Raw genomic sequence first — 21,462 nt, 5'->3', positions numbered from 1 at the left:
ATGAGGAAATAAATAATAACTTTATTATTGCCTCTAGGGCATATTTCTTTCAAGGGGTTCATCATCCTCATTGGTGCCTCTCTGATGATGCGTGAGTAGTTCATTGTAGACCTACAGGTCCGTAGTTAGTAGCTAGATGGCTTCCTCTCTCTCACTCACTCTTTTGATTCTCAATACAATGGTCTCTTGGAGATCTATTTGATGAAACTCTTTTTGCGGTGTGTTTGTTGGGATCCGATGAACTTTGAGTTTATGATCAGATCTATGTTTTCATCCATGAAAGTTTTTTGAGTCTTTTCATCTCTTATATGCATGATTACTTATAGCCTCGTATTCCTTCTTCGAATCTTTCGTTTAGTTTGGCCAACTAGATCAATTTTTCTTGCCATGGGAAGAGGTGCTTTGTGATGGGTTCGATCTTACGGTGCTTGATCCCAGTGACAAAAGGGGAACCGACACGTATGTATCGTTGCTATTAAGGATAACAAGATGGGGTCTATTTCTACATAAATAGATCTTGTCTACATCATGTCATCGTTCTTATTGCATTACTCCGTTTCTCCATGAACTTAATACACTAGATGCATGCTGGATAGCAGTCAATGTGTGGAGTAATAGTAGTAGATGCAGGCAGGAGTCGATCTACTAATCTTGGACGTGATTCCTATATAATGATCATTGCCTGGATATCGTCATGATTATTTGAAGTTCTATCAATTGCCCAACAGTAATTTGTTTACCCACCGTATGCTATTTTTCTCGAGAGAAGCCACTAGTGAAATCTACAGCCCTCGGGTCTCTTGTTTATTATATTTGCCTTCACGATCTATTTGTATTTGCTTTTATCTTTAGATCTATTAATCCAAAAATACAAAAATACCTTTCTGCAATGTTTTATTATTTATTTTATCTCGCGTTCCCGCGAGATCTATTTATCCAATCTACTACAATTTTACCTACCCTTTTACCCGTGAGGGATTGACAACCCCTCTCTTACGTCGGGTTGCAAGTATTTGTTCTTTGTGTGCAGGAGCCATTTACGTGGTGTTGTGTGGTTCTCCTACTAGTTCGATAACCTTGTTCTCATCACTGAGGGAAATACCTACCATTGGTATGCTGCATCATCCCTTCCTCTTTGGTGAAATACCGACGTATTTCAAACCGCATCACATACCACCCCCCGGTACAACCCATAGATTTATCACAATAAGTGAACAACACAATGAAAACAGAACAGTCTATAGTAATCGGGACTTTAGCAAAACTATTGTAACTCCAAAAATTCCAAAAAATTAGGATAGCATAGGAAATTCGTATATCAATAAAGTGTAAAAAATTCAGAATTTATCACGCTCCACCGAATTATAACAACTCTGCTACTGGACACAAAAGTTTCTAATTTTTTCACAGAATCAAATCAACTATCACCCAAATCATCCCAAAGGTCTTACTTGGCTCAAACACTAATTAAAACACAATAATTACATAATTATAATTGCATAAACTCATAAAAACAGAAAGGAAAATTATTGGTTTGTCTCCCAACAAGCGCTTTTCTTTAGAGCCTTTTAGCTAGGCATTGATATTCCGATGATGCTCGCATGAAAGATAATAATTGAAACACAAAGAGAGCATCATAAAGCATGTGACACAAATTTAAGTCTAACATGCTTCCTATGCGTAGACATTTTATAAGCAAAAAAATTATCAAGGCAAGCAAAAACTAGCATATGCAAGGGAGAAGAATAAAACATTGACAATCTCAACATAACGAGAGGTAATTTAGTAACATAAAAATTTCTACAACCATATTTCCCTCTCTCTTAATAATTACATGTGGGATCATATTCAAATTCAACAATATAGCTATCACATGACATATTCTCTACATGATCCACATGCATGCAAAGTTGACGCTCTTCCAAAATAGTGGGATTATCATCAAATAAAGCGATGACCTCTCCAAGCCCACTTTTATCAAAAAAATCATAAGATTGATCATTCTTCAAAGTAGTGGGATCATTATTACCTAGAGTTGGAACTCTTCCAAACCCACTTTCAATATTATCGCAAACATATTCATCATGAGGCTTAAATAAATTTTCAATATCATAAGAAGACTCACCCCAATCATGATCATAGTGGACATAACAAAATTAGCATCCCCAAGCTTGGGGTTTTGCATTTTATTAGCACAATTGACATTAATAGAATTTATAATAACACCATTGCAATCATGCTTTTCATTCAAGGAGCTATCATGATTCACTTCATAAATTTCCTCTTTTAGCACTTCATCATAATTTTCATATTCACGAATTTCAAGCAAAACTTCATAAAGATAATCTAGTGCACTCAACTCACTAGAAATTGGTTCATAATAGTTGGATCTTTTGAAAAGATTAGCAAGTGGATGAGGATCCATAAACTTTTTACTTTTTATTTGGAATAAACATGCAAGTATGCCAAGCGAACAAGCAAACAACCCAAGTAAGACATAAAGGCAAACAAAAAGGCAAACTGAAAGAAGGCAAATAAAAAGGCAAATATTTTTGTGTTTTCGTGAAAATGTTTTAGAAGTGGGGGAGAGGAAAACAAGAGGCAAATGGCGAATGATGTAAATGCAAGAGATGAGAGTTTATGATGGGTATTTGGTAGGCTTGATGTAGATCCTCCCCGGCAATGGCGCCAGAAGTTCTTCCTGCTACTTCTTAAGCTTGCGTTGGTTTTTCCCTTGAAGAGAAAGGGTGATGCAGCAAAGTAGAGATAAGTATTTCCCTCAGTTGAGAACCAAGGTATCAATCCAGTATGAGGAACACACAAGTCACCAATGGTTGCACCTACACAAACAAACAAACACTTGCACCCAACGCTATAAAGGGGTTGTCAATCCCTTCACGGTTACTTGCAAGGATGAGATCTAATAGTGATAGATATAAAAGATAAGTAAAAGTGCAAAATAAGATAAAGTAAATAAATTGCAGCAAGGTATTTTAGGGTTTTTCGTTTTATAGATCTGAAAATAATAATTTTAAAAGATAGACCCGGGGCCATAGTTTCTACTAGAGGCTTCTCTCTTGAAAGAACGCATACGGTGGGTAAACAAATTACTGTTGAGCAATTGATAGAAAAGTGCATAGTTATGACGATATCTAAGTCAATGATCATGAATATAGGCATCACGTCCGTGACAATTAAACCGACTCCTGTCTGCATCTACTACTATTACTCCACACATCGGCCGCTATCCAGCATGCATATAGTGTATTAAGTTAACAAGAACGGAGTAACGCCTTAAGCAAGATGACATGATGTAGAGGGATAGACCCAATCAATATGAACAAACCCCGCCTTTTTATTCTTAATGGCAGCAATACAAATATGTGTCATGTCCCTTTCTGTCACTGGGAATAAGCATCGCGAGATTGAACCCATTACAAAGCACCTCTTCCATGGCAAGAAAAATCAATCTAGTTGGCCAAACCAAATCAATAGATCGGAGAGAAATACAAAGCTATCTTAATCATGCATAAAAGAGTTCAGAGAAGACTCAAATAATATTCATAGATAATCTGATCATAAATCCACAATTCATCGGATCTCAACAAACGCACCACAAAAGAAGATTACATCAAATAGATCGCCAAGAACATCGAGGAGAACATTGTATTGAAGATCAATGAGAGAGAAGAAGCCATCTAGATACTAGCTATGGACCCATAGGTCTGTGGTAAACTACTCACACATCAACGGAAGGGCAGCAAGGTTGATGTAGAAGCCCTCCGTGATCGAATCCCCCTCCGGCGGAGTACCGGAACAAGTCTCCAGATGGGATCTCACGACGACAGAAACTTGCGGTGGCGGAAAAGTATTTTTGGTGTGCCCTCTGGTCTATGGGGAATATTTGGGTATTTATAGAAGAAGAATTAGGGTTAGTACCACGGGGGCCACAAGCTTGCAAGGCGCCCCCCTAGGGCGCGCCCTGTGAGCTTGTGGCCATCCCGTGGCCCTTCTGGCCTCCTCCCGAAGCTTCCAGGGTGTCTTGTGGTCCAAGAAAAATCATCAAAAAGTTTTGTTCCGTTTGATATTGATTTTCTGTAAAGGCAAAAGGAAGGAAAAAACAGCAACTAGCACTTGGCACTAGGTTAATAGGTTAGTACCAAAAAAGATATAAAATAGCATAATAATGCATATAATACATCCAAGATGGATAATGTAATAGCATGGAACAATCAAAATTATACATACGTTGGAGACGTATCATACCGCTCCCCGGGCGGTAGTACCGCTTAAGGCACAACCAGTGCATAACGGTTGGATTTTGCCCCCACTATAAAAGGGGGTCTTCTTCCCCATTGCCCCCCCCCCCAATGGTTCTTGAGCAGGTTTTCCCCCACCATTGTTGACCTCTTGGACCTTGCTTTCTCTCTATTCCTCCTATGATTCGTGCATCTCTTTGAGGGAAAAGAGAGAGGTGATCTAGATCTACATTTCCACCAATCCATCTCTCCTCTAAGTGAGCGGAACCCATTGGATCTAGATCTTGGAGTTCTCTTGTGTTCTCCTTGTTCTTCCTCTCATATTCCTCCATAGCTTTCGTTGCTTTGTTGGGATTTGGGAGTGAAGGACTTGAGCACTTCGTGTGTTCGTGTCATTGCATTAGTTGCATCGGTTTGAGTTCTACACGGTGATACGTGGAAGTGAAGTTGAGAAGCTTATTACTCTTGGGTGTTTGGGCATGCTATAGAGCTTACGCCTCTTGGGTGCTCGGGCTCCCAAGACGGTTGGTGGTGTCACGGAGCTCAATCATTGTGGTGTGAAGCTCCGGGCAAGCTTTGGGGTCTCCAATTAAGTTGTGAAAAGCTATTTGGACGGGTTCGGTGACCGCCCCAAAGGGTTGCCATTTGTAAGGGTTCGAGGACCGCCCCCAAGGATCGCCATTTGTATGGGTTCGGTGACCGCCCTCAAGGGTCCCTGATATGGCTCAACATATCTATAATTTTTTATTGTTCGATGCTATTATATTATCCATCTTTGATGTTTTATATGCATTATTTTTCTATTTTATATCATTTTTTGGGACTAACCTATTAACCTAGTGCCAAGTGCCAGTTGCTGTTTTTTCCTTGTTTTTGCCTTTACATAAAATCAATACCAAATAGTGTCCAAACAGAACGAAACTTTTGACAAATTTTCTTGGACCACATGACACCATCGAAGCTTCGGGAGGAGGCAGAAGGGCCACGGGATGGCCACAAGCTCACAGGGCGTGCCCTGCAAGCTTGTGGGCTCCCCGTGGCACTTCTAACCTTAATTCTTCTTCTATAAATGCCCAAATATTCCCCGTAGACTGGAGGGCACACCAAAAATACTTTTCCGCCGCCGCAAGTTTCTATCCTCGTGATATCCCATCTGGAGACCTATTCCGGCACTTCGTCGGAGGGGGATTTGATCGCGGAGGGCTTCTACATCAACCTTGCTGCCCTTCCAATGATGTGTGAGTAGTTTACCACGGACCTATGGGTCCATAGCTAGTATCTAGATGGCTTCTTCTCTCTCACTGATCTTCAATACAATGTTCTCCTCGATGTTCTTGGAGATCTATTCGATGTAATCTTCTTTTGCGGTGCGTTTGTTGAGATCCGATGAATTGTGGATTTATGATCAGATTATCTATGAATATTATTTGAGTCTTCTCTGAACTCTTTTATGCATGATTAAGATAGCTTTGAATTTCTCTCCGATCTATTGATTTGGTTTCGCCAACTAGATTGATTTTTCTTGCCATGGGAGAGGTGCTTTGTAATGGGCTCAATCTTGCGGTGCTTATTCCCAGTGACAGAAAGAGACATGACACATATTTGTATTGCTGCCATTAAGGATAAAAAGGTGGTGTTTGTTCATATTGATTGGGTCTATCCATCTACATCATGTCATCTTGCTTAAGGCGTTACTCCGTTCTTGTTAACTTAATACACTAGATGCATGCTGGATAGCGGTCGATGTGTGGAGTAATAGTAGTAGATGCAGGCAGGAGTCGGTCTACTTGTCACGGACGTGATGCCTATATTCATGATCATTGCCTTAGATATCGTCATAACTATGCGCTTTTCTATCAATTGACCAACAGTAATTTGTTTACCCACCGTATGCATTCTTTCAAGAGAGAAGCCTCCAGTGAAACTACGGCCCCCGGGTCTATCTTTTATCATGTTATTTTTAGATCTATAAAACCAAAAACCCAAAAATACCTTGTTGTAATTTATTTACCTTTTTATTTGGCACTTTATTTATCGTCTATACCTATCTCTATCAGATCTCATCCTTGCAAGTAACCGTGAAGGGATTGACAACCCCTTTATCGCGCTGGGTGCAAGTATTTGTTTGTTTGTGTAGGTGCAACCATGGTGACTTGTGTGTTCCTCCTACTCGATTGATACCTTGGTTCTCAACTGAGGGAAATACTTATCTCTACTTCGCGGCATCACTCTTTCCTCTTCAAGGGAAAAACCAACGCAAGCTCAAGAAGTAGCAGTCCCTTAGTGGAATCACGACACCTTGCACTATGCGAGGGCATGAGAAGAATAGGGTGGCCCTGCCTTTTGGGGAGCATTGTGCCTCCACATCGCTCTAATCGAGATTAGCATCCGCAAGGGTGTGAACTTCAGAATACATCATCGTCTCCGCGTGCCTTGGTTATCTCTTACCCGTGCCCTTTACTTTGTGCACTTACTTTGTGATAGCCATAGGGATTCATGTTATATGTCTTCCTATTACATAGTTGTTTATCTTGCTTATCATAAGTTGTTGGTGCACATAGTTGAGCCTAGTTTATTTAGGTTTTCTGCTTGAAAAATTAAACGCTAGTTTTATTCCACATTTGTTCAAGCCTAAACTGTAATTGTTTTTAAACCACCTGTTCATCCCCCCTCTAGGAGTCATCCACGTCCTTTCAAGAGGCTAGACGAAGAAAGTGTCTGGCTCACATTTGATCATCTCACTGACATCTCCAATGAGCTTCAAGCTCTTGGCGCCACTAACATCACCAACCATGAAGTGGTGAAGAAATTGCTGAGGTCACTTGACAGTTCCTTTGATACTTTGATCCTCATGATTCAAGAGCGTCCTGATTACAAGTCTCTGGATCCTGCTAATATTCTTGAGAGGCTCAATACTCATGAATTTCAACGAGCTGAGAAAAGAGATCTCTATGGACCAAGCTATGGAAGACCCCGTGCCCTGGAGGCAAAGCAGTTTCTTCGTCTTAAGAAGAATCTGACTACAGTTCTGGTGGACCCGAAGAAACTGGCAGAGAGCTTGCATTACTTGTGAGGAAATTTTAGAAGTTCTCAAAGAAGAATCGCTTTGGGAAGTCTTCAAAGTATGACACAAAGAAAACTTGAGAAACTTCTTCTCGGGACTACAAGAAGAGAACCTGCCACAAATTCAAGAAGCATGGGCACTATATTGTTGATTGCCCTCTCTAGGAAAAGGAATCAAAGAAGATCAAGGATGATAGTTCTGATGAAAAGAAGAAGAAGAAATCTTCAAAGTCTTCTTCAAAATATTCATCTTACAAGAAGGGCAGTTCTAGTAGAGCCCACGCTTTCATGGGGAAGGAAATGGATTCCGAGGAAGAATCTGACCCTGAGGAAGTTGAGGAAGAATGTGAGGAGGAGTCTGATTCTGGTGTGGTGAGCCTTGCTCTCGCTACCGCATTCGTCGCCAAGTCCATCTTCAAGACGACGACTCTGCTCCCACTTATTGCTTCATGGCAAGAGGTGCCAAGGTATCCTCACGTTCCTCATACTTTGATACAAGTGAGGGAGAACCTGATGATAATCTAAAACCTAGCTATTGGGAACTTGCTAAAATTGCCACTTAGCAACAAAATTCTGTGGAAAAGATTCAAAATTTGCTACTCCCTCCATTCCAAAATACTTGACTTCCATTTGTCCAAAAATGAATATACCTATATACTAAAACATGTCTAGATACATCTATATTTTGACAAATGGAAGGCATGTATTGTGGAACGGAGGGAGTAGACAAAAGCGATGATCTGTTGAACGAGGAAATGGATCGTAGTCAAACTTTGACTGGTGATCTTAAAAGTTTTTAGTCAAAGGGTGATGAACTTGTAAGTCGTCATGAGGCCCTCTCGACCGACCACAAGAAGCTTACCTATGATTTTCTTCAAATGAGGCAAGAGCTTGAGAAACTGAGAGCGTATCATGATGATCTTCGGACTGAAAATGATGCTGTACTGGAAACTGCTCGAAAGCACACAACACAAGCCTAAGATTTTTTGCCTTTCCGAAGTAAATCGTATCATCAACATATAGTGGGATGGAAAGCCTGCCATCCACCAGATGCCGACACCACTCCACTAACCGGACATGCGTCTTTTGCGCAATCGATAAGGTTTGCACGCATATAAACCACAATATTAAAAAAGTATCGGGATAGTGGATCTCCTTGTCGTAACCCCAAACAAGCACAAACTGATCTTTGACTGGAAATGGTTCCAATATATGGTAAGATATTTATATCAAGCTGATATTAAGTACACACGATCTGAACAACACGATATCAAGAGCTAGTGGAGACAGTGAGGATGCATACAGTTTTGCATTGCCTACGGGTATTGATACCAGTCTTACCTCACAACCATTTGCCGGTGACTTCCTCTACACATGTTTGCCTTTTTTGAACTATTTATGCCGGCATTCGTTCGCCCTCCATTCTAGGAGGTGGTGTAGTGAAGATCGCTTTCGGCACACCATTTGCTTGTTTCTTGTTCTTTCGTCTGCACAGTCAACATGTTTCTGAATCTAGCAACACGATGACCTTCTCTTGCTGCCTTGTCTGGCATAATCGTAGCATCATGTTTTATGTACTATTGTGAAGGTTTTACCTTAGATTTCTCGAAGACTCCACGTTTCATTTAGTATCATCGATTATATAATTCAGAGCGATTATAAGGGAAATAATCCATGTTGATACTACGGTTTACAGCTCGAGAAAAACATGAACTTTAGCAATCTTTCAGTTCACTCTTTAGAATACTCCGCTTAACAGTTTACAACAAATATTACTCCCTCCGTTCGGAATTACTTATCACGAAAATGGATGTATCTAGACGTATACATCCATTTTCGTGATAAGTAATTCCGAACGGAGGGGGTAGATGGTTAAGGTTGAAGCAACGTTGATGACAAGAGCTCTTATCTAGTCTGAGCACCAAAAGAGACGCCACTGCTATTCAAATGGAGCAGGTCCTTGTCATCCGCACCCAAAAATCAACCTTGCGTTTCAGCCATGGAGCAAAACGATGGACCCTTTTCAATATAAAAGTCGTGCTACCCTCATCCTATCAAAAAGGTGAATTTTGTCAAGTTGCTAGCAGCCACGCTGCCAATATTCCAAGTCCTCTCGTTGATTGAGCGTATAAGACTGGTGCACCCACATTGTGGCACCCATATTTTATGAACCCGGAGATGGCTCCAAGGAGGCCCATCCTAACGGAATTTGTTTTATAGCGGCGGAGATGCTATGTTTGTCGCTGTCAATGTGCGTTTCCTTGTCGAGCCCCGTAGATTATTAGCGCGGACGAGACAAAATACCACTTTTTGAGCAGCGCAAAAGTCAGGAGGGGCATCTTCTCGCATCTTTTGGTGCAGATTCGATTCAGATTTGTCTTGTGCTGAGAGAGGAGGCCACGAAGAACAGGAGTGGATGGAGGGGGGAGGTAGTCCAGTGGCGTGCTCGGGGGGCTTGATTATCTCGGAGGAAGGAACCGTTCAAATGAAGTTCCTGATGCAGGAAAGATTATCTGAAAGGTGACTTGGGTATTTCTTTTTGCCGATTCCTCTCTACTCCGTTGGGTGCATGCACCTGAATTCTGGAATTCGCTAGCCTTAGTTGTTTCCAAATGTTTAAGACCGTCTGACACCATAGAAGGTTGCTCGCACAACTTTATTTGGTTTGGTATTTATTTATTTTGGGACTAGGTTTGGCACATACTCCCTCCGGTCCTTTTTACTTTGCATATTAGATTTGTGTCAAGACAAACTTTACAAAATTTGATCAAATTTATCTTAAAAAGTATTCCCTTCATTTCATAATGTAGTGCGCCCGCGCTTTTTGAGATTCAAGTTTGACCGTAAATTTAACCAACGAGACCGACTGCGGCGGGAGCAAAAATTATATCACTGAATTTATCGAAAATACGAATTCGGTGTTGCAATTTTTGCTCCCGCCGCAGTCGATCTCGTTGGTTAAATTTATGGCCAAACTCAAATCTCAGAAAGCTCGGGCGCACTACATTGCGGAATGAAGGGAGTATCAACATCTACAATAGCAAATATATATACTATGAAACTATATTTTATAGTAAACCTAACAATACTGATTTGGCATTTAAAAAGTTGATTTTTTTTATAAGTTTGGTCAAAGTAGAGATACTTTGACTTCAGACAAAACTTACATGCGGACTAAAAAAGACTAGAGAAAGTACAATCCGGCAAAGGAGAAGCTAGTAAATAAAGACAATTAAGTTACGTGACCTAGTTTTTCTGGGCTAAAAGTTTGCACCACCGGAACATAAAATCCGGCATAACAGAGAGGGGAAACTCGTACAGGCTCCTTTTTTTTAAGGGAAGCTCGTACTAGCTAGTATACTGAAACGTGTAAAAAGAACTACCGTAAATAATGCATGTGCCAAACACCTCATGATTTTTGTAAAGGCGCGTGCTACCAATCATCCGGTTGATTTCGGCAAAACGTAAGCCGCCTCCACTGTCGTTCGATACGCACCATCACGACCGTCCTTTTCTCTCGCGAATCCTGAGTCGCTCTCCCGCAGCTCGTCACTCGCTCGGTTGCAGCGTCGGGAGCGCCGGCGAGTGCTCCATTGCAGCGCCGCCCGACGAGCAATGGCGAGACTGCCGGTGAGCGCTCCATGGCAACTCCGAGACCGCCCAATGAAGCGTTCGATTGCAGCGCCAGTGAACAACCGAGACCACAGGTGAGCGCTCCATTGCAGCTCCAAGACCGCCGGTGAAGCACTCCATTGCAGCATCGGGAGCGCCGGCGAGCGCTCCATTGCAGCGCCGACGAGCAGTGGCGAGATCGCTGGTAAGCGCTCCATTGCAGCTCTGAGACAGCAGGTGAGCCGATGAGAGCTCGGGAGGGATAAGACTACGAAGCAAAGCGGTGCTTGGGCCACACAAAGGACGCGTGGCGCGTAGGTTGCATTAAAATCAGTCGGGTAATTTTAACACTTTTCCTTTTGTAAATGCTGTAAAATACTGTTATGCATTCTGTGGTATCACACAGCAGCAGATTTAAAAACTGTAGTTTTCCAATACTCTGATCTCCAACATACTTTAAATCCAAACAGAGCCTAAGCTTATGCCAGGTAGTGTGAGTAGTGAACTGCTTTATTTCGACAGCTTGTACAGGGGAAGGTAGCATTTAAGAGTGATATTAATAATCTTGCTTAAAAAAGAGTAAATAACATGGAATGCAGCTGCTAACCTATCTACTACCTCCGTCTCGATGAATAAGTCATTCACGTAATTCTAGGTCATCAATTTAAGAAATTAAATATGTGTTATATGTCATGAAAAGTATATCACTAGATTTCTAAACGGATGTAGTTTCTAAATATATATTTTTTATCACATATAATACATATTAAAATAGTTAAATTGTCGACCTAGAACTACGCGAATGACTTATTCGCCTAGACGGAGGTAGTACATTTATGCAGAACAGACAGGGATCATCACACAAAACCATAAAACAGATGGGGATCATCACACAAATCCATAACAATCTCATTACCAAAACTGATGCACCATTGTTCAACTCAACCAACAACAATTTTCGCCATTGCCCTTACACCTTTGACGCAGCACGCCCCAAAATCATATTTGAATACAAGATAATATACACTCTACATCAAAACCATATGGTATGGCGACCACCAATCCCTTGAAGCGACCAATGCATGCACAAATGAACTCCCCCAGAAAAAGATTCAACACAAAAAATTGGCGAATTATGGAAAGAAAAGCAAGCCCCAACCTTGCAGCCACAAGACAGAAGAGTGGAACTATGTGGATAGGATGGACTGTAGCATAAGCTGCTGCTGTGGTTGCAAGGTGGAAAATGTGGAGGCAAGAAAATCAGGTGGCAATGTCTGCTGAAATCGCTTCAGAACACTGATCATCCGGGTGGTTGTTTCATCTGTTGCAAGCTCCTTTCCATTGCACAGAACCTACATAGAAAAACACAACATTTAGTAACCAATCATTTACTAAATTCTACATCGAAAACTAAACTAGGATATCAAGATGTGCTGTTGGATAAAAAAGTCTGCAGCTACCGCATGGCTAAAAGCTGAGACCTCGGCCCAAACTCAAAATAAATGATCACATGAATTTACACATCAAACTGCATGTACTGTTTTGTTTTCATTATTTCATTCAGCAAATACTACATCACCCCCTAACTGGAGGTGACAGACTGACAGAACAAGCACAGAAGTCAAAATTACCTCGGCAAAAATAGAAACTATTTTAGGAAGATACTGACTATGAGGTCCAAGAACCTGTGCGTCCGATCTGCACATAAAGAACAGGTTATATAAAATGCAAGAAATACTCTACTGTTGCTGCCATGCTGACACTAAGAGCAGATACCTCTCCACCATCGAACAAAGCTGATCATGTACAACTTTTGCTTCAATCTTGTCATCTTTTATAGGCAAGCAACCAAGCCATGCTGGAATGACCTGAGAAGCATAATTTATTCAGTTTAAACCATTAAATAGTAAACATGCACAGCAGATGTAGAGTAGAGGTATCTCAGCTTGATATTGAACTAATAGCTAGGAAAAAATCATCAGAATCCAAATACATATGTCCTTTCATTCACTTACAATCCACATGCTGGTGCGCATGGAATGTACTCCCTCCGTTCCTATATAAGTGTCTTTGTAGAGATTCTACTATGGACTACATACGGAGCAAAATGAGCGAATCTCACTCTAAAATGCGTCTATATACATCTGTATGTGGTCCATAGTGAAATCTCTACAAAGACTTATATTTAGAAACGGAGGGAGTACATCATCAAATATCGCAAAAAGATAGCAAACAACCTTATGTCTCTTCGGTTCAAAAGAATATAATAGGAATTTTGGAGGATTTCATTCCATATGATTTTTTATCTACAGAGCTTGTTTGGTTTGTGTAGGACTGAAAATCATAGGATTTTCCTATGATCTCTATCTACTTCGCATGCAAATTCCGAAGGTATTTTCCCAATGACACCAACCTCATGGAAATTTCCCCTTAGTTTAAATGACAACTATGGAATGCACCTAATCCTTAAGAAAATTTCTTGTAATTTTTCAGTGGACCAACAAAACAATTTTTGGTTAGAAATTCCTGTAGGGTTAAACAACTGAATTCTGACGTTTTGCTATTCCTGCATTTTCGAAATATTATGAACCAAACGGGCCCTTGTAAAGTTTAGTCTCTTAATAGAACCTGGAAGTGAGATTTAAGCATATACCTGAGCCGCATCAATCCCATCGCGATGAAATTGACATATTTTTCCAAGTGCTGAAACAGCATTATCATATGCCATAATATTATCTGCATGTTGTGCTTCTGGATGTCTGATAACATTGTTCAGCTTTGACAGGGCCTCTGAATTTTTAAAAGCATTATTGTGTTAAATGGAATGACTTCAAGATGCTTGTAGTACTAAGCCATAAGATTCAGAACTTACCTCCAACTAAAGGACGGAAAGTAAGACCACCAAACTCAGCACATACGCCCAGGCCATAAACAGCAGCCTAAAATGATGATGATTTTGTCACTACATCAGTGTCATGTATTACAGACAAAAAAAGTTAAGGCAACATGAGAACACAAATACAGACCTGCCGAACATCTGAGTTATCATCGTTGGATGCCTCCAACAAGAAAGGAACATAGGTATCATAATACCTGCTCAGGCGAAAAGACATGATTCAGTTACAATTAAAACCCAGTTTACACATAAGACATAACTAATGTTGAGGAGAAACATACTTCAGAGCCGACTCACGACATTGCTCTGCAATGTCATCAAAAATGCAGATAGCTATCCTTCTCTCCTCAGCTGTCTTGTCCTTCCCCTGAAAATTAAAGATGAGATAAAAATACTAAATACGATACCAGGATATAATGGAGACATTCCAACAGGCATAGGCCTACAACAACATGGTAATGATCATAAACATTACCCTTTGGCACCATATAAATGAAGAGACCAAGGAGAGAGGCATTCACAATTCAAGGCTGCAAGTTATTGTTTCTATCCAAGCTAACAGTGCTTTACATACTATTTTAGCTGTCACCTTATTAGTTCCACAGCTTTCAGAAATGAAATGGTTCGGTCAAACAGAAGGCATGTAGTTTTCTTCCACTGTTCCACAGTTCTTCCCAAAAACCAATGAGACAAAGGCACACAGGAATATGGGAAAAATATCAACATGAGATTTGATCCCTACATTTTGTGCGAACTCAAGAGGAATTTTGTATGCTAATTGGGTCAAATGAGAGAACTAACACAGAATCAGTTGTAATTGGAAAAATATTAGAAACTGAACTCCAAACAAATGTGTGCCCACAACACTATGCACATGCCCAAACAAGGTGGGATTCAATCAACTTACCAACATTGGTGTAACGTACACAGATAGCTCATCAAAGAACGGCAAGAAAGAAGCTTTAAAGGTTTTAATCAAAGTTCCCAGGCACTCGCCGACCTGAGTGTAAACATATAGAGAATGTCAATTCAAAAATGAAATTGCAGAACACAAGCAATTCACAGACACGTCAAGAAACATAACCTGATCGAACACTTCCTCCTCCTGCTCATTCTCTTCTTTGAGTAGTTCTCCTTCATCAGCATCAAAATCTTCTGCTTTTGTTCTCTCTGATCTGTCTCTTTTCCTGGTTGCACTGGCTATAATAACATTCTTAATCTCATCCGAAATAGCTCTTACTTGATTCTCATCAAGAAGACATCCAGAAAGCTGTTCAGTGAAAGTAAGGTCAGTGAGAAATCTGGTAAAGCAAACTCTCTAGAAGTCAAGAAACAATTAAATGTGTGCCATACAGAACTGACTAACTAGGTAACATTGTACAGATGATGGCTCAAGTGTTGATCCATTCAAAAGAATCTATGCTTTGAACACAATAAATAAGAAAAAATAATTTATCTCTTGCTAAATGCTAATCCATAAACAGCAATAAGCACCTAGGTACTTTTATACAAATGGTGTACTTGGCTAGTCGTACAAAGTTTTTCTTACAAAAGAAGCAACTTCATGGTACTACCAACGCTAACAACTTCCACCAATATATAATATGAAGTGATATGCAAGTTAATGAAGACTGAAATATGTCGATCTTCCAACAGTCATCACATTAAGTTGTTACTCCCCCTGTTCCTCAGCACTGCTGAGACGGGAACGTAAATTTGGTTCCCACAACAGCACAATAGACATACAGAATGTAAGGGTGGTAATCCAAACTGAGAAGAACTTTATGATATAAGTTGTTTCTAATACCATATAGAGCATATAAATCTGTGGGCCTAGTTAGGGAGTTGTGGAGGACCCTCACCGTGATATTGGACATCACATCAGGCTATTTCGGAAAGCCTTCAATCAGTTATATGTTATCTGGTAGCCCACAAGTAGTCATCAATATGGAGATACTACATTCGTTTAGAAAGCTATCCTCCACCACATTTTTTGTATATTAGTCGAGACAAGCAAATACACAATTACCAGTTACAATCTAGGACCTAATCATACTCGCTAACATGAACAAGTGACACAACCCACAAAGTACTGTACTCCCCCCCCCCCCCCCCAACAACAACACACACAGAATGAAAGGATAGTTGTCCATGCTGATTAACTTAAGTGCTTGTACATTGGAATCTAGCAAGTGACGCAGACCAACAGATCACCAAGTATTATTATATATACACCAGTGCACTGCCATAATATGATCAGAAAACAGAACAGACCTGCATACACTCATTTAAGGAATCCAGCATGGATGAGCACATTTCGGTTTCCGGCTCCTGTATGGTAGATGGATGCAAGAAATTCCAGCTGTTAGCATTTAGTTAAAGTGTAAAACAAACCAATGTTATCATGAACTTAGGGACAAGGTTTTGCAAAGACCTTGTGCAGCGCTTCAACCAGAGCTGGAATTATGAAATCAGACAATTGTTTAACGTAAGACTCGTCGCGTCCTGGAGCCTGCCCCTTCTCAACAGCCAATTTTGCCGAACGTAACAGTTCAGGCATAGCTGCATAATTGTTGCAAAAAATGTTAAAAGAAACACACAAAATCTAAATGAAAATAAATGTAGATCATCAAAGTACCTGCAACAGCAGCTCTTCTCACTTCTTCATGGAAGTAAAACTTAAGCAGAGGGACCAATGTAGGAGCAACCTGCATGGAATTTGTTCCAGTCACGTCCACGGTTATCAAAAGTTAAAAAATCAGACAATTGCTTTGTGAATGACTGAACGGGATAATAAACCTGATCAATCCATGGGAAGAAACCCTCCTTGAGCTCATCAGCATAGCAACACAGCATGTTGCAAGCTGTTGCTTTCTCTTCCAGCACACTAGTTCGAATTCCAATTCTTTTGTCACCAAGTGTGATTGTTTCAATGCTGTACAAAATACCAAAAATCAGCGGTGTTATTGCAAAATTAATACGCAGTTAAAAGCAAAAACAAAGGGGGGGGGGGGGGGGGGGGGGGTAACATGCTCGCACATGGTGTACAAACAAATCAAAACATATAATAAACACTGCATGAACACTATAGCGTATGTAACTTGCAACCACTAGTTAATGGATTATGTGGATAATACTGGGGACATAAACAAACACGGAAGTAGTGCAAAAGACTTTACATATAGAGAGCCATACACTCTGAACCAGAGAACCGCAATTTGCAAGTTTTAGTCCTTTTTTGTGAAGGCTTCTGTAAGTAGTATTCAAAACAAAGTTGAAATAAACTTGTTACTATTTTCAGAAGACTAAATTAAGCATGTTGACAGCCTATATGGTAGTTTCCGGTTAAAGGGAGCCAACTTTTAGTTCAGTGGATTTCCCAAAACAATTATTGAGAAGGTAACACAAACCTGTCGTCATCTGATTCTATTTCATCATCTGATTCGGCTGAAGTAATTGTGACATCAGGCTTCAGCTGAGCAGACTGAAGCAGTGGTGGCATAACAACATGCATGTAAGGAAGAAAATCCTGTCCAAGACATTTGCATAGCCTGGCCCAAGCCTGTCACATGCAGGGAGATGGTTATAAAAATTCAAAATGCAATTACAATCAATTTCCTACTTTGAAGCATACCTGCAACATGTAGCTGGTTATCGGATCATCTGTTTCCATTGGAGTTCCTTGCAAAGCCATAAGCACTTCCATGACCTGCAAATTATCAGGTAAATTTGGAACAGAATGCCTCAGGAAAAAATAGTCATTCCAACAAAATGATGTCCAGCAGAAATTCAAGTAGGATATATATGAATGTCCACTATAAAATTAGAAAAGAAACGAGATACTAACCTGCTTGGCATCATCCCTAAATTTATCCTTGCCTACAGCCATTCCAACAAGACTTATACACTCCATGGACTTGGCACGGAGCATCCTATTAGACTTGTCAGTTGCATTCATCAAAATAGCTTTCAGGTACGGCATAACAGCATCATAATATTTCTTGAAGTGGTCCTGAAAAACAAAGTGTATCATACATCATATAATATTATAAAGTCATCATGATCAATTAGCTATAAATCATGAAAGTGTTGCAGCCATTAAAGGTGATATTGAATGTAGCTGTTAACTTCCACACAAGCAGTTACCTGCGATGAATCAGCTACTGATGCTAAAGCTGTCAATGCTCCCTCTTGCACCATTTGCTTACCATTCTGAAAACAACATGAAAGGTTAACATATTTTCTACCTGTACAAACAGTGGCGCAAGGGAACCTAGATGCATACCTGGAGAAGAACAAGTAATTTGCTAACAATTCCATCCAGGTACGGTGTCAGAATTTCGGGCGTGCAATTCTCGCTGAAATTCAAGATTGCAGACGCAGCATGTGCCTGTCAAGAAAGATAATAGACACAATAAATCAATATTACAGCATGTGCTTGTCAAGAAGGATAGTAGACACAATAAATCAATATTAGATTAGTAATTAAACCCTAATGTGCATAGTACACATAGGGTACAAAATTTCTTGGCAATAACAGAAGTACAATGAAATTCAAAAAAGTGGTAGCACAATGCATGCAAAACTTTAAACAGAAGCAGTTTCAAACGCACAGTAAACTAAACACCAGACTTGGTGAGTTAATATAGTACTGCATGCAGGCCATGTGAATTTCTCTGTTGCACCTAGAAACAGTTTCTCTGTTGTGGATCCGACATGGAAAATATTCAGAAAAATATAAAAAACAATACTGATATTAATCAAGATGGAATACAAAGGGGCCAGCCAACCAGAAAAACATAAGATAGGGCCAGAATTTGGACTTCTATATGAAATTTATTAATCAATCAGCTTATTTACAAGTTAGGAGCATACTTCACAATAGTTGTGTGAGACATTTCCTAGAGGTGCTTTACTACGTAGACTTGATCAGAACCATTCCGAAAGTAAATGTCAAAGTATCTAATGTATAACAGGTAGCAGAAAAACCTGGAGAATACAAAGGAAATTTATGTTTTTGTTACATATCTCAACAATGATAACGAAATACCTAATAATTTGTTACAACTAGAGCACAAATAGATTGAATTCTTTATCTAATGAAGAATGTCTCGAGCATAAAGGAAGTATGTTTCTTACATCTGACTGTACTATGTCTCTACTGAGATAATCTCAACCGCATAAGCACTAAAAACTCGTTATAGATTGAATCTTTATCTAATGAAGAATGTCTTGAGCTTAAAGGAAGTATGTTTCTTACATATGAATGTACTATGTCTCCACTGAGATAATCTCAGCCACATAAGCACTAAAAACTCGTTATAAATAAAAACAAGGATTTTCTGAGTCAACTGATCAAGTTTGATGCTAGTATTTTAACACTTGCCTGCACCCGTGGATTCTGAAAATCATCCATGGCGTTAGCCAATGCAGGCAGCACCTTCTGGTGGTACTGAACCTGCAAGTCTGGGCCCAAATCTGTAGACAGCTGACCAATGGCATTGATTGCAGCCCACCGCACTCGAGGATGAGGGTGTTGGAATCCGTTCAGTATCATCGAAACCACCTGCTCCAAGTTTTTAAGCATAACCTGACGGCAACAAACAGCAACTGGTGAGGAGATGATCAACTTTGGTTATTTCCTACTTGCAAAAATGATATAGAACGAAACACATTTTTGTGGCCTAACGCTAGCAAAAATGTTTTATAGGCATGGCAACTCAGAATTTGTAAATGAGGGATCAAGGTAAAAGTATGGCATCCACTATCTTGTTTCCATATTACTAATTTAATTTCTAATTCAACAATGTTAATGAATGGATATTGCTTTTAAGCATTTCAATGAGGTTTTGAAGTAACAAACTATTGCAATGGTAATCAAAAGGCCGAAGTTATTAGGCTAACCTTTGCACATCCCTCTGCAATCTGTGCAAGAGTGATGAGCGCAGCATGGTGCTTCTGCCACTCTGGAGCAGAAAGATATTGTGGGAGCAGCTCAGATGCAATCGGCACGACTGCATTCCCACCAATGGCAATGGCAAGACGGTCAAGGCACTCCTGCGCCACTCCATAGTTGTTCCCTTCACCTGCATCTTCGTCCTCGGTTTCAGCAGTGTGCCAGGCAGGGTCATCCTCTACATCAAGCAACATCTGCATAAGTACTTGGAAGAGCCTGCCAACAAACTGTGGGAGCCGGCGCATCATTCCTGGTGCACGCTCCCTGGCCTCAGCAAGAGTAATCACAAACTCGACAGCCAGGTGCCTAGTTCCATCCTCCAACTGTGCAGCTTCAGCTATTTGCAGCATTGCTCCTGCCACATCGGCAATCTGTCGCCGCAGGAACCTTGGCTCTGCACCAGCCAGCTCCACAAGCAGCTCCAGTGCCTCCTGTGCAGATGCCTCCTGGGACGAATTCAGGCAATCCGTGAGCGCCCTCATCATCGCAGGCAGCAAGTCCTGCATCTTATCTCTATCCGCGTTAGTGGGCAGGCACTGAACGAGATTAACGGCGGCGCTCAGCGCGGCGATGCGAACATCAGGCGAGGTCGGGTGCGCCAGGGCAGATGCTAGAAGGTTGTGGATGGTCATCAAATGGTCGAGAAGAGATTCGGCGATGTAATCCGCGAGGCGCGCGAAGATGAGCAGCGCCGACTCCTGCGGGTTGGGCGCCTCGGGGGTGGAGGCCGCACGGAAGAGGAACGGCAGCAGCTCGGCCCAGGTGTTCTCCGGGAGGAGGAGCGTGGCGAGCTCGGATATGGCGTCGCAGACCTTCTTGGCGATGGGCTTGGGGGGGTCGGACTGGAGCGCGGCCAGGAGGTGGGCCTTGAGCGCTGCCTGGCCGTCGGGGGAGAGGAGGGGCCAGAGCGGGGGCGGCGCGGCGGCGGAGGAGTCGGAGGAGGCCGTCGGGGAGAGGAGCTTGCGGAGGAGGACGGCGGCCATGGCGCGGAGCTCGGCGGGGGTGGCCGGGGCCGCGAGCGAGGAGGCGAGGCGCAGCGCGAGGGGCTCCGGGTGGGAGCCGCGGAGGCGGTGGAAGGCGGCCTCGGCGGCGGCGCGGTCGGCGTTGGAGGCCGACATGAGCGTGGAGAGCAGCGCGTCGAACGCCGCCGGGTCGCCGCCCAGCAGCGCCGCGGCCGCGGCCTGGTCTTCGGCGGACGCCATCGGATCGGGCGCGGGCCGAGGCGGCGGCGGCGGGGGGGGGGGGGGGGGGGGGGGGGGGCGGCTGGCTAGGGTTTTGCGGGGGGAGGCGGCGGGAATGTGGAAGGGATGGTGGACAGGGGACGGGCGGAGGCAGAGACTCGGGATGGGTTTAATAATATATGGGTAGGGTTTGGGGAGGTGCGGCTCGGGGGCAGCGGCAGAAGGAGACGAGGACGGCGGGGGAAGGGGTTTGGTTTGGTTTGGTTGGGCGGGGGCGGGGCCGGGTCGAGCTGGATTGGGTCCGCGAGGGAGGGAATTGAGGTTTGGGTTCGCGGGATTCCTTTGCTCCTGTCTGCCTTGCCGCTTTTGATTATTCCGTCCATTTTATGTCGACTCGCGTCGGAGATGATTTCGTTCGTTCTTCGCTTGCTTCTCCATCCAGGTCGCGCCGGGTTCTGGGTTGTTTTACTACTGGCAGCGAGGCCGCTGTGCTGT

General features: G+C 42.0%; 1 protein-coding gene across 1 annotated transcript; it reads right to left on the bottom strand.

The window, feature by feature from the left end:
- Nucleotides 1-11,822: 11,822 nt before the first annotated feature.
- LOC109733515 (uncharacterized) lies at nucleotides 11,823-21,175 on the bottom strand. The gene is made up of 20 exons (XM_020292737.4): nucleotides 19,735-21,175; nucleotides 19,217-19,420; nucleotides 18,116-18,220; nucleotides 17,977-18,042; nucleotides 17,678-17,842; nucleotides 17,465-17,539; nucleotides 17,241-17,392; nucleotides 16,630-16,765; nucleotides 16,469-16,538; nucleotides 16,265-16,392; nucleotides 16,105-16,161; nucleotides 14,915-15,100; nucleotides 14,738-14,830; nucleotides 14,112-14,197; nucleotides 13,961-14,027; nucleotides 13,807-13,873; nucleotides 13,588-13,724; nucleotides 12,711-12,802; nucleotides 12,566-12,632; nucleotides 11,823-12,286 (listed from the first exon to the last, which is right to left on the bottom strand). Exons 1-20 carry the CDS (start codon nucleotides 20,986-20,988, stop codon nucleotides 12,122-12,124), a joined length of 3,372 nt encoding a protein of 1,123 aa, XP_020148326.1. The 5' UTR covers nucleotides 20,989-21,175; the 3' UTR covers nucleotides 11,823-12,121.
- Nucleotides 21,176-21,462: the final 287 nt, after the last annotated feature.

The sequence above is a fragment of the Aegilops tauschii genome, chromosome 2 (genome assembly GCF_002575655.3).
Source record: "Aegilops tauschii subsp. strangulata cultivar AL8/78 chromosome 2, Aet v6.0, whole genome shotgun sequence".
Classification (NCBI taxonomy): Eukaryota; Viridiplantae; Streptophyta; class Magnoliopsida; order Poales; family Poaceae; genus Aegilops; species Aegilops tauschii.
This window is presented reverse-complemented; position numbering and strand designations above follow the sequence as displayed.